Below are 13,401 nucleotides of genomic sequence, written 5' to 3' on the forward strand. Positions count from 1 at the left end.
TATTGTGATCCACACAGGCAAAGGCTTTGGCATAGTCAATAAGGCAGAAATAGATGTTTTCTGGAACTCTGTTGCTTTTCTGATGATCCAACGGATATTGGCAATTGGATCTCTGGTTCCTCTGTCTTTTCTAAATCCAGCTTGAATATCTGGAAGTTCACAGTTCACATTCTGTTGAAGCCTGGCTTGGTGAATTTTGAGCATTACTTTGCTAGCATGTGATATGAGTGCAATTGTGCGGTAGTTTGAACATTCTTTGGCATTGTGTTTCTTTGGGATTGGAATGAAAAGTGGCCTTTTCCAGTCCTGTGGCCACTGAGTTTTCCCAATTTGCTGGCATACTGAGTGCAGCACTTTCACAGCATCATCTTTGAGGATTTTAAATAGCTCAACTGGAATCCCATCACCTCCACTAGCTTTGTTCGTAGTGATGCTTCCTAAGGCCCACTTGACTTCGCATTCCAGGAGGTGCGGCTTTAGGTGAGTGATCACACCATCATGGTTATCTGGGTCATGAAGATATTTTTATATAGTTTTTCTGTGTATTCTTGCCACCTCTTCTTAATATCTTCTGCTTCTATTAGGTACATACCATTTCTGTCCTTTATTGTGCCCATCTTTGCATGAAATGTTCCCTTGGTATCTCTAATTTTCTTGAAGACATCTCTAGTCTTTCCCATTTTATTGTCTTCCTCTATTTCTTTGCATTGATCTCTGAGGAAGGTTTTCTTTCCCCTCCTTGCTATTCTTTGAGAAAGAGGAATAAATAACTGCTATTTACATTTTCATTAGTCACCTATTTTCCTTTCTGATGATATTTTATTGTGGGAAACAATGAAAATGGATTCTGTATTTGGATACCATGATCAAGATACTTATATCTTCCAAAGGTTAACATTAGGAAGAGCATTAAAAAATCAAGTTGGCTTCAAATATAGAGGGAAAGAATATCATTAAAACTTTATCTCTTTCCCCTAAATATGTTGAAGCACTCAGCAAATATTATACTCGGCCTTTTTGGCTAGGTTCATCAATTGCAAGTGATACCATCTCCTCTGCAAGTGAGGAAGATGGAATCATAAACAAGGGGCCTCACTCAAGGCATGCAATCACAATTAAAATGGAAATTTAAGCTGCCTCCCAAAACATACACTTCAACCAATATACTAGAACTGTAGTCTGCTAGTCTGCTCTACCCAGGGCTAAACTCTAACCCTGATTCTAATTACCATTATTACAGAATGATGAAATCTGAATTTGAAATTTGAAAAGGGGCCTTCAATTCACCCAGTTTAACTCCTCACTTTACAGATAAAAAAACAAACACCAGCAAGGTGAATGCACTTGGCTGAGATGGTTCCGTTTGGTGGCCCTTATACATGCACAGAGTAAGTGATAATGGCAGGTTTGCAATTTTTGCCCCTGTGAGTAACTGATCATCTGACAGATGTTCCTGGATGCTCCCCCCAAATTAGAGTCTTCGTCTCCAGCCTGTGCACCCCGTTCTGCCTGAGGAGCCCATGGCTGCTTTGGCACAGTGCTCCTAGGTACTCCTCATCCCAGCCAAACAGCCCCTTCCTCTTTACATCTATCTCCAGCCAAATTTTACAGCCACATCTCGTCTTATCATTTTACCACATATTCAGTTATACCACTCCCAAAATTACCTTTCCAGAATTTTCAAAGAAGGGGACTTGTGGGGAGAAAGGAAAAGTCATAGGAATGATGGGCTGCATTTCTACTGAGGATAAAAGTTCGAGGACAGATGAAAATTCGAAAAGAATGACACAGACAAGGAAGGAGAAAGGATTTCAGAGAATAAAAAGAATAAAGAAAATGCTATGTATGTGTCCATTGTATAGGGTGACACAAATATTATCAAGAAAAATAAATATAGTGAAGTTCCTATATGTGGTATAAGAATTTTTACATCTTTTCTGTATTTAGAGGTAATGTACACATTGTTCATTTTAGATGCCTCTCTCTGTGTATATGTAGGAATATTGTGTGTGTGTGTGTGTGTGTGTGTGTGTGTGTGTGCATGCACACGTTTATGTGTACATACATGAGAACATATCTTAGCAGTGTTTCACCCACTGCCAACAATCAGATGCCTCATTGTGGAGCCTGGAATGAGGGGGTGGCCTTTGTGGGGCAGTGGCCCTAGTGGGTTGCCTGAGCCTGAAAGAGACCCCAAGTCCTGACCTGTCATTACCAAAAGCCATCATCATTCCTATTACTCCACATTTTCCGTGCTCATCCATCACATCTGCTATGGACCAACTGTCAGATGATCAGTTACTCAGAGGGGCAAAATTTGCAAACCTGCCATCATCACTTACTCTGTGCATGTATAAGGGCACTGAAAGGAAGGGAAAGTAGTAAAGAGGCTTTGATGAAGACCAGAAAATAGGAGAATAAAGGGTGACTCATCTCTGAGATGGCCTGATGAATGGGAGAACAAGTCCATTTATGTTCGTTTAGAGGACATCTGAATCCTTGGAATTTTACCTGTGGCCTGCCTCCACTGACAGCTGTGCCTACTATTTTAATTTTGAAATTCAGCTGTTCCTTTGCCAGTCTTGACACAACATTTTAGGCATGTTCTGAAGCATGACTCATCCCACTCTGCAAAGGCCAAGCCACCTCAGTATTCTATTCAATTAGTGCTCTGCTTCCTGATCTATTGGATATTCTTGGAGTAAGATGCAAGATTAAGACCATGGGCAATTTGAGAAGGTAGGAATTTCAGCCAAGACATTTGGCAAAAAAAAAAAAAAAAAACACTAAAGACCACATGAGAGGCCGCAGGGACAAAGAAAAGGAGATGAAAAAAATAACTGTCAAAGTTTTACTTAATCTAAAAAAGCCTATTGATTAGATAGCACCATCTTTTCCATTAGCAAGCAGGACTGAAATGTTTGCTGCATCTTCTGATGTGCTGGGACTGTGGGGAGAGATGGGGAGGAACAAGCTCCATAAGCATCTTAGAGATGATGGCATGTGAAAAAAGTCATTTTATCATCCATTAATTATTGTTCAAGTGTACACCTTGCAGATTCAAACTTTTCCACTAAATAACTGTGATTTTATTTTATTTTTTTCACAAAATACAAAGCTTTGCACCACATTATATTAGTGTTCTACCACAAGAAAATCCCAATGTTTTTTATTGGGGGAGAGGAGTGATTTATATATAAATATTGATAAGGATACTGATTTTATACATTCTTAAAATAATAAAATTACCATGACAAAGAAATGCCAACCCTGTATAACATGCAGATTATTGCTTATAACTTGCATATATTTACTTTAAACTGGCACACATACTAAGTATACAAACATTCCAAATTTTTAAGGGAAATACACAAAGATGTCCAGAAACCCCTCTAAAGCACAACCAGAAACAAAAAAGAACACTAAATTGCTATTTCAATTGCTGATAAATCTGAGTAACATTGATTTGTAAATTACCAAGTCTTACACATTCTGTAAATAAAAGTTCTTCAGCTTTATGGAAATACATTAGAAGGTGTGTTCTCAAAATGTTAATAAATGTATTTTGAAAGACTTCTAAAATCTTTGACAATTATATATTAATGTGATATATTCTCAGAGAAAAATTGTATATCACAATAGATGTCACATCTACTGAAGTTTTCAAGTAACTTCTTCAAATTAAATCTATGTCAAAAAGTTATCATTACAAAATCAAATAATTACCAAAATAGTCTCATAACTCATCCCAGGTACACGTTAGTAAGATAGTATTATCTGTGCAAAAAGTACTTGAGTAAAAAGTAGACATAATCATACTAGAAGCAAACCAAGCAAGAAACAGAAAAATACATAGCACATTTTATTTAGTTATATTTTTAGTGCTTCATTAACCAACAAGTAGCAAATACCTTAATGCATAATTACAGCAAGAATTACATAAAGATATAAAAGAAAAAACATGCAGATGACAATTAACGAGTTTTCAGCCAGAGGTATTTTTATCTTTAAGATTTTAAAACTGTCTACTCCTTGGAGGGAATCAGTGTAAACACTTTCTATGCAAACTAACCAATCTTTAGTTTCACTGCCAAAATATCTTCCAAGAAAGGTATGACCTTACAAAGCAGTAGTTTGAGGTCTGGGCTAAAAAGAGACAGGGCTCAAATCCTTGGGTGTTGTACTTTGGAAAACACCCTGAGTAATTCACTCGCAATACGCTCACTTTTGAAGGAAACAGGACTGTGACTACATTTGCTTGATTAAAGAGCAAGACTCAATAATGCTGTGACATATCAGCACACCCTCCTCATAACATCCTCATAACACAGAACCACCTCAGTTCCTCCCTCACCTGTCAGAGGGTCTAAAGAAGAACATTTAGATAATTTACGGGCCTGCAGTGAATCCCTAGCTGAAACATGTTATAAAGCTCTTATTGCTAAACCAGTTTAAGGAAAAGACACCTAAAGATGTTTCTCAATAAAACTATAACATTATAAGCTTTGCTTGGTGTTATAAATAAGTATTATTAAATGTTAAATGGCTTCCTGTAGCCTCTTAATAAATTATGGCTTGTCTATTCATTACTGAAGCTTACAGCAATGTTTTTTTTTCCCCCAATGAAAGAAGATACTAATGAACGTCTAAATTTGCCACAAGGGGCTGGGAAGCTTACACATTTGCACACATGCTAATGTGCTTCAGTCATGTCTGACTCTTTGTGACCCTATGCACTGTAGCCCTCCAGGCTTCTCTGTCCATGGGATTCTCCAGGCAAGAATACTGGAGTGGGTTGCCATGCCCTCCTCCAGGGGATCTTTCCCACCAAGCGAAGGAACCCATGTCTCCTACATCTCATGCCTTGGCAGACAGGTTCTTCACTTCTGGCGCCACCTGGGGAGGCCTCAAAAGTTGGCATAGAAAGGAGGGAGGTGCTGATGAGAGGGAAGGGCTCAAAACATTCAGAGAGAAAACTTTTGGATTGAGGGAGGAACATCATGGCTTTTAAGGGCAAAGCAGTCATACTATCTCCTCCAACCTTAGGTCTTGCTGGCTTTTCCTTGTCCTCACTAATATCACACATTTTACGTCAGAATTTGCTTTCAGTACCCTTAGTGTGTCTGTCATTAACCAGCTGTGGTTAAGGCTAGGAAGGTGTGTGTGCGCCCGGGGCCTCTCATCACAGGAGGGTCTCCGGGCTATACTGGTTTGCACCTTTTGAGATATACTCTGCCACATTATGATAACATTATACCAGTTTGCTTCTTATAGAATCCAAAACACATAAATACATAATTTTCTATGAAGTATAATTGATGATGTCAACAATGACATGGACTTTCAAATTTCATTTAACAGATCAAACCACTTAAAGCCAATTGAAATGTATATTTACGTATTTGGAGTGAAGAGAAACCTAGAAATTGAAATTTATTCAAACACTTATTTTAGTAGTGTCTTTTGGAACATGTTTATTTTCCTTAAAACTGAAGTAGAACAAACATGAATATTACAACATACTTTCCCCCCTATATATCTCCATGAGAAGAATATTTCTAAACACATGATTACAATGTTGGTGTACCCAACAATACAGGGAAGAACCACTCTTTAAATGCCTAGTGCACCTCAGAGAAAATATATAATTTAAAAACTGATACTTTCAGCAAAATTTTTATTTGAGTCAAATAGGTCATTAAAATTTAGAAAAGAATTTGATTCAAACACCTATAAATTAGGCAGTTTTTAAAACTAGACCTTTACAACAGTACTGGGTCATCCACAGTATATGAGCCACCCTTAGGAATGATAAAAACATCATTATTTCTCTGAACAAAGACTACTCCATAAAATAACAAAACTAACAGTTGGAATAAATATTGACTTTCAACTTACTATGATATATCAAGACACAATTTAAGCAGGAATTCATTTCTCTGCACTCAGATTCATACTGAGATTTAAATAAATGCAAATGATATTCATTAAAAAGGTTTTAGACACAATAATGCAGACTCTATAAACTCAAGCTCATAGTTTTTAAATTCTCCCCAATAAAATATCTAATGCAGAGTTTATGATCTTGCATGATATTTAGTTGATTTTTACTCATTTTCAAATTTTTGAATGAACTTTTTATTTTCTAGAGTACTACATGTTCAGAGAACATTTATATAGTTACAGGTTGTCACTAACTTTTTTCTACAAAAATAGAGTTGCTTAAAAATTTATACCAATTTGTTTTCATTTTCTATAAATATTTTAACAGGTGTTTAATATCAGAATGTCTAATATCAATAGAATCATTTAAATTAATCCATGTAGTCAAAATATTTAATATGTAAAATGTCTAGCAAAAGTTTGTCATTTAATAAATGAAAAATTCATTATTTAATAAATGAAATGTTTTGTCTTTAACTACTTGTATCTTAGGCAGGTGGATAAAATCACAGAACAGCAAAGTATAGCTCCTGGAAAGATCTGACTTAAAGTAGCATGGCAGCTTATAGTGTCTTTTTCATTTCATATCTATTGTATGAGGAAGTACGTAGAATCTATTTTGGATATTTAATCTGAATGTTAAATTATCTGTCATGCAGCCAGCATAAAATAAGAATTGCTGACTAAGGGAATAACAAACTTTAGTTCAACACATTGATACTTTAATTATTCTTACTTAGTCAGGGGCTATACTACTGAAAGGTGCTGTTGGTGAAAGTAAAAATAAAGTTTTAAGCATGAAATAACAACTATAAAAACTGAAATTGCTATATGGAAACTCACTCATATTATATAGCATTATATCTTCTTCATATTGATGATGGGTTTAAAATCTGTGTTCAGAAACCACAGAAATATCTGAATAGTCAAAATTATTTATTTCACATTTTGTTTCTTTCTAAAGGAATGAATTTCCAAAATAGCTTTCTAATATAAGTGTTTTCCTTTTTGAAAGCCATTTTTCTTGCAAAAGAGCAAGAAAGGAACAAGATAAAACCACATGCTTTCATACTCCCTCTAAACAACCAATACATGTCTAAGTGCCTATGTGTAAAAGGGACTAAATTTAATAACAAATTATCAATGTAATATTAGTAAATCTGAAAACAAATACTTACATTTTATATTACTTTTAGCCTTTCAAAAATAAGTGCACTGGTATAAGCCAATCGATTTCAATTTATCATTTAGTTACTGACTGAGATTTCAATTACCTTCTTTAAATGTTCTATAACTTATCAGGCCCTATCTGCATTGGACAGCTGAGTCAAATCAAATCACATTAAATCAAAAGTCCTGAAATATCCAGCTAGCCTTCCTTCATCACCATAACATGGACAATGAGAATGAGTAGCACATTCTCATTCAAACTGAGGAACTGAATGGATTAGATCTTTTGGTTTGGATTCAATTAAATTCAAGTATTTTCCATTGATTAATTTTTTTCCTTAGGTAAGAATGATCATTAAAGTCAAGTACTTGAGAAAAAGAAAGACAATAATAAAGACAATAATAGCTAACTATGTTATTTTATATTTGGGTTGTAAGGACCAAAACAAAAGCAAACATATACCGACATACACAAACAGAAAAAAAAAGTCACCATTCATTTATCCTCACATAAAATAATAATATTGATAATCAGAATACTTAGATTAAATTATCTATCTTTTGCCTGTCTTTTAAGAAAAACAGAAAATCAAAGCACTCAAAATGCTAGCAAGCATGGGTGTAAATTGTGAGTAAAATATGAATACTGACTTATTTATTTAGTTTTTGCAGTTTTGGTCTCATCAAGAAGAGGCTTACTTTAGGAGCCTGATAAATATATATTACACAAGACTATGGTGCTAAAAGATGTTGGGTTCAGAACTCATGGGAGGTTTTGAAAATAGAAATAATATAGTTTTCAAAGAAAAAAATGCAAGGGAAGCAGATAGAGACAGCAGTGTTAAAGCCTTTTTCTTAATGACTCCTCGTATTAGTCTAACTAGTCATCTAGAACATGCGTGTTTAGTAGGAAGAATTCATCTCTTAAGGAGCTCTATTAGATTGGTCTTAAGCTTTCCTATTTAAGAAAAAAGCAATAATTTGATAAAATGTTAAAAACAGATACAATAATGTCAGAAAAATCCAAAATTGTAGGAAATATTTCCCATGAAAACTAATTAGAGGTTCCCAAAGTAAGCAAAATATTTCATTATTAGTAGATGATAGCAAATTGAAATGAAAAAGACATCACATCTAATAGTCTAAGAAAAAGAACATTTCAATAATTTGGAAATCAAACTCTACTTCAGGAATTGACAGCCATAGTAAGAAATAAGCACAGTGCATCAGAATGTGGAGAGCTGTTTACAGACTTAAAGGCAGTTCCCATTCTCTCAGCAAAATCAGTGACATAAAACCAAGTGCACCAAATTAGCATAGTCATCTTTTCACAGAGAAAAGTACCAATGCCAGTGAACAGATTTCCAAAAAGATTCACAATCAATATTTATACATTTTTATTTTAATCTTTAAGATTTTATCCATGCTTATAATGCAGAAGAAAATTAGAAAATAAATCTTGAGGAAAAAAAAACTGTTTTAGTTTCTCTTTTCTAATGATTAAGATAAAAAAACACTGAAAGTATGAATACCAAGTATAATTAATAAAGAAGCACAAGAACATGCCAAGAATTTATCCTATCAGAAGAGACACTGTGGGTAGTAATGAAGTATGCTTATCGATAGCCCGCTTTTAGTCAAGTTTTCCATTCTGAAGACTCTTTCTGGCTTTCTCTTGTCTTAAGAGAGAGATGACTTTGATGCACCCCTTTGAAATTTTGATCATCCACATGACATTCATCACATCCAAAACCACACAAGTAGAAATCCAGGAAAACTGAATTAAAAATCCAAGCCTCATGTAGGCTTCCGTCCCAAACACAGAGTACATGTAGCCGTAGTAAGGAGGTATCGAGGCAATCCTCACTACGAAGAACACCACCGTCATAAGGATTCCATTGATGACGTTAGCCTTGGAAAACTTAGGATACTTCAGAGCCTCAAAGAACCATCTGGGAAAAAAATTAAAAGAAACATCTCATTTATTCTGCATCTTTGAGGATTAATGGTTTCTAGTTTACAGTTTTTAAAATTCAGAACACCCCCCAACCCCTGCCCAAGATTCATTGGGTTGGCCAAAAAGTTTGTTCAGGTTTTTCCTAAGCTGGTATAGAAAAACCCAAATAAACTTTTTGGCCAACCCAATCTATGGCAAGTCAAAGGGCCTAGAATTGTCAACATAATACTGAAAAAGAACAAAGTTGACAGATTCACTTTCAAGAACTACAATAAAGCTATAATAATTAAGACAGTATGACATTGATAAACAAACAAATAGAACGGTGGAATAGAACAGAGAGTCCACCAATAAACCCACACAAATATACTGAACTTGCTTTTGACAAAGGTGTAAAAGTAATTCAATGGAGAAAAAGCAGTCTTTTTAACAAACAGTGATGGAACAATTGGATAGCTACGTGCAGAAAAATAAACCTTGGCAGAGACCTCACAACTTACGCAAAAATTAACCTGAAATGGACCACAGACTTAAAAGTAAAATGCAAAATTATAAAACTTCTAGAAAAAAAAAAAACAGGAAAAAATCTGCATGACCTTGGGTTTGATGATAGTATTTTACATGTAATACCAAAAGCACAATCCATAGAAAAAAATATCAATAAGGTGGACTTTGCTAAAATTAGAAATGGGCTCTGTGAAAGGCACTATTAAAAGAAAATGAAGAGACATCCAAACACTGGGCGATTGTTTACTAATACATATATGATAAAATACGTATCTAAAATATATATAGAACTCCTAAAGCTCAGAAATAAGGAAACAACTCAATTAAAATATGGGCAAAAGATCTTAAATACATCATCAGAGAAGATAAACAAAAGAAAAAAAGTATATAAAAAAGATGTTAAACATCATTTGTCCTTAGAAAAATGTAAATTAAAACAAAGACATACTACTACACATATATTAGAATGACTAAAATCCAAAAATCTGACAATATGCATTGTCAGCAAGGACGTGGAACAATAGGAATACTCATTCATTGTTGGTGGGAATGCAAAATGGAAGCCACTTTGTAAGACAGCATTGCAGTTAAAATGTTAATCATATTCACAGTGCACAATCTAACTATCACACTTCTAGGTATTTTTTTCAATTGATTTCAGAATATATAGCCACACAAAAACCAGCATGCAAGTGTTTACACCAATTATATTCATAATTGCCAAAAACTGGAAGTAACCAAATGTTATAGGTTGGTTCACAATATTATTCACAACATAGTATGTGAACAAATAAGCAAACTGTGGTACATACATACAATAAGATACTATTTAGCGATACAAAGGAACAAACTATGAATTTATGTAACACAACAGGTGAATCTTAAATGCATATTGCTAAATCAAAAAAGCCAGTATGAAAATTGTATGATTCCATTTATATGACATTCTGGAAAAAGCAAAACTATAAAGACAAAACAGAATAGTGACTGCCAGAGGTTGAGAGAGAGAAGGAGAGTGTAGAATGGGTGAGGCGTGGGCAGTATTTTAGAGTGGTGAAACAATTCTGTATGATACTGTAGTGGTGGATACATGACAATATGCATCTGTCAAAACTCACAGAACAGCATGAAGAATGTATGCACGTTTTTAAAAAAATTAATAAATAAAATCTCCCAGGGGACCCCAGTCTGAAAATAGACTGTAAGACTAAAAACCCTATATATATAGGCACTGTACTCTAGTTAGTAAAACTATTATCTCAAGGGGGGACAGGTTAACAATTTTGAAACCATTATGCATGTATATTGGGATTTAACAAATAAATTTGTCTATGGTGCAGTAGGGACCAGATTTCTCATTGTTGGAGTGGAGATTACAGAAAATTGAGTGTAAAAGGCTAGATTGATCCATATGATCCTGGATTAGAGTTGGAAACTTCAGTATAAACTCATACTTAGTTTAATACAGATATAGATGGATATATAGAGAGAAATAATTATAGATATGTGTGTATATACAGGTTAATATATTTCCAAGTTGTCAGCTGGGAGGACATAGGAATAATGATTCCCCAGGAGCAGTGAGCACACCCAGGGCCCACATTTTGGTTTCTAATAGCAGTCTCCAATAAAAGGAAAAAAGACTCCTTAAGAAAAGGTGGATTCTAGGGTTGGGACACAGTATACAATAAAAATCCAGAATACTGTTTTTAGTATCAGAAACTAAATAAGTGCTCAAAGAACAAAATGATGAAGTTATTTTGTTCAAAGGGACTAAGAAACCAACTGAAAGAGCTCCCAATGGCAAAAGTTATAACAATTTGAACCAAATAAATATAGGTAGTATTGGTTTTAAACTCAAAGTAAAAAGTTGATATCCACGAAGTCACGGTAACATAAATGAATGAATGAGTGAATGAATAGAGAAGAAAAGATAAATACTCTGTACAGAATGATTGCAAACAAAATATGTAGATGCATCCTCAAAGAGTTCATGAAGCATAACTCTCCACTGTTCAAGAGGGGACTATGTGTAATGACTTTGTTCCAGGGAGTTCAGTGTAGAAGGCAAGTAGCGTAGAAAGAGTAACTTTAAAAACTGAGAAATCTTACAAACTCTACCTCAGCCAGGTGAACAAGGTAAACACCAACAGTGATAAGCCATGTTTATGCACGTAGTCCTGACATAATGGGATGAGAATGGCACACTACTTCTGTGGTCTTCCTCCAAAAACCCCATTGTTGTTGCTTAGTTGCAAAGTCATGGCCAACTCTTGTGACACCGTGGACTATACAGCCTGCCAGGCTCCTCTGTCCGTGGGATTTCCCAGGCAAGAATACTGGAGTGGGTTGCCATTTCCTTCTCTGGGGGATCTTCCTGACCCAGGGATGGAACCTGTGTCTCCTGCATTGGCAGAAGAGTTCTTTACCACTGAGCCACCAGGGAAGCCTCCAGAAAACCCCATAACCTGAATCTAATCATGCAAGAGAAACATCAGACAAATCCAAATTGAGAAATATTCTACAAAATACCTGACCAGGACTTCTCAAAACTGACAAGGTCATCAAAAACAATGAATATCTGAGAAACTGTCACAACCAGGAGTCTAAAGAGAAGTGACAACTAAATGTAATGTAGTATCTCAGAGAGAATCCTGGAACAGAAAAATGGCATTTGGTAAAAACTAAGGAAATCTGAACTACTATAGCCATTAGTTAATAATAATGTACCAATATTTATTCACTAATTATGACAAATGTACCATACGAATGTAAATATTAACACTAGGAGAATCTGAGTGTGGGGTATATAGGAATCCTTTGAACCCTCCTTGAAACTTTTCTGAAAGTCTAAAATTATTCTCAAGTAAAAAGCATATTTTTTCAAAAATTAAATATTTGCTCTATTCTACTTTTTCCTCCTTAAAGAAACTATATTGCCTAATGTTGCTTCATTATATTGTAGAGGTTGAATTATAAAATGGAGTGAAATATATCCATGGATCTTAATATTCAATTTGACTGAATTAGTCATGACTAAACTAGAAACTGGAGAAGGCAATGGCACCCCACTCCAGTACTCTTGCCTGGAAAATCCCATGGATGGAGGAGCCTGGTAGGCTGCAGTCCATGGAGTTGCGAAGAGTCGGACACGACTGAGCAACTTCATTTTCACTTTTCACTTTCATGCATTGGAGAAGGAAATGGCAACCCACTCCAGTGTTCTTGCCTGGAGAATCCCAGGAACGGGGGAGCCTGGCGGGCTGCCGTCTATGGGGTCGCACAGAGTCGGACACGACTGAAGCAACCTAGCAGCAATCTAGAAACTGCTCAATCTCAGAAACCAAAAATCAAACTGTTAAAAAAAGACCTTAAAATATTTTACTAAGAAATTAAAATATGAAACAGAAATAATTTGTAGGATAAGAGAGATATTACAATTTATAACTATGTTGGGTGAAAAAAGAAGGAAGTCAAGGCAGCAATTTAGGTGCTGCTGCTGCTAAGTCACTTCAGTCGTGTCCGACTCTGTGCGACCCCATAGACGGAAGCCCACCAGGCTCCCCCGTCCCTGGGATTCTCCAGGCAAGAACGCTGGAGTGGGTTGCCATTTCCTTCTCCAATGCATGAAAGTGAAAAGTGAAAAGGAAGTCGCTCAGTCATGTCCGACTCTTAGCAACCCCATGGACTACAGCCTACCAGGCTCCTCCATCCATGGGATTTTCCAGGCAAGAGTACTGGAGTGGGGTGCCATGCTCAAATTAATAAAATAGTATCACAAATAGGAAAAATGTCACTGTAGCAGTAAAATCAAGATTTTTTGC

General features: G+C 35.5%; 1 protein-coding gene across 6 annotated transcripts in view; it reads right to left on the bottom strand.

Moving 5' to 3' along the window:
- Window positions 1–3,078: 3,078 nt before the first annotated feature.
- The window catches only part of TLCD4 (TLC domain containing 4), a 118,002-nt gene continuing 107,679 nt past the window's right edge, over window positions 3,079–13,401 (bottom strand). For all 6 annotated transcript variants that reach the window (XM_070786065.1, XM_070786062.1, XM_070786060.1 and 3 more), the window contains exon 7: window positions 3,079–9,065. In XM_070786065.1, coding sequence (XP_070642166.1) covers window positions 8,747–9,065 — 319 coding nt within the window. In that variant the 3' untranslated portion in view covers window positions 3,079–8,746. The remainder of the gene's footprint in view (window positions 9,066–13,401) is intronic.

Source organism: Bos indicus, chromosome 3 (assembly GCF_029378745.1).
Source record: "Bos indicus isolate NIAB-ARS_2022 breed Sahiwal x Tharparkar chromosome 3, NIAB-ARS_B.indTharparkar_mat_pri_1.0, whole genome shotgun sequence".
NCBI classification, from domain to species: Eukaryota; Metazoa; Chordata; class Mammalia; order Artiodactyla; family Bovidae; genus Bos; species Bos indicus.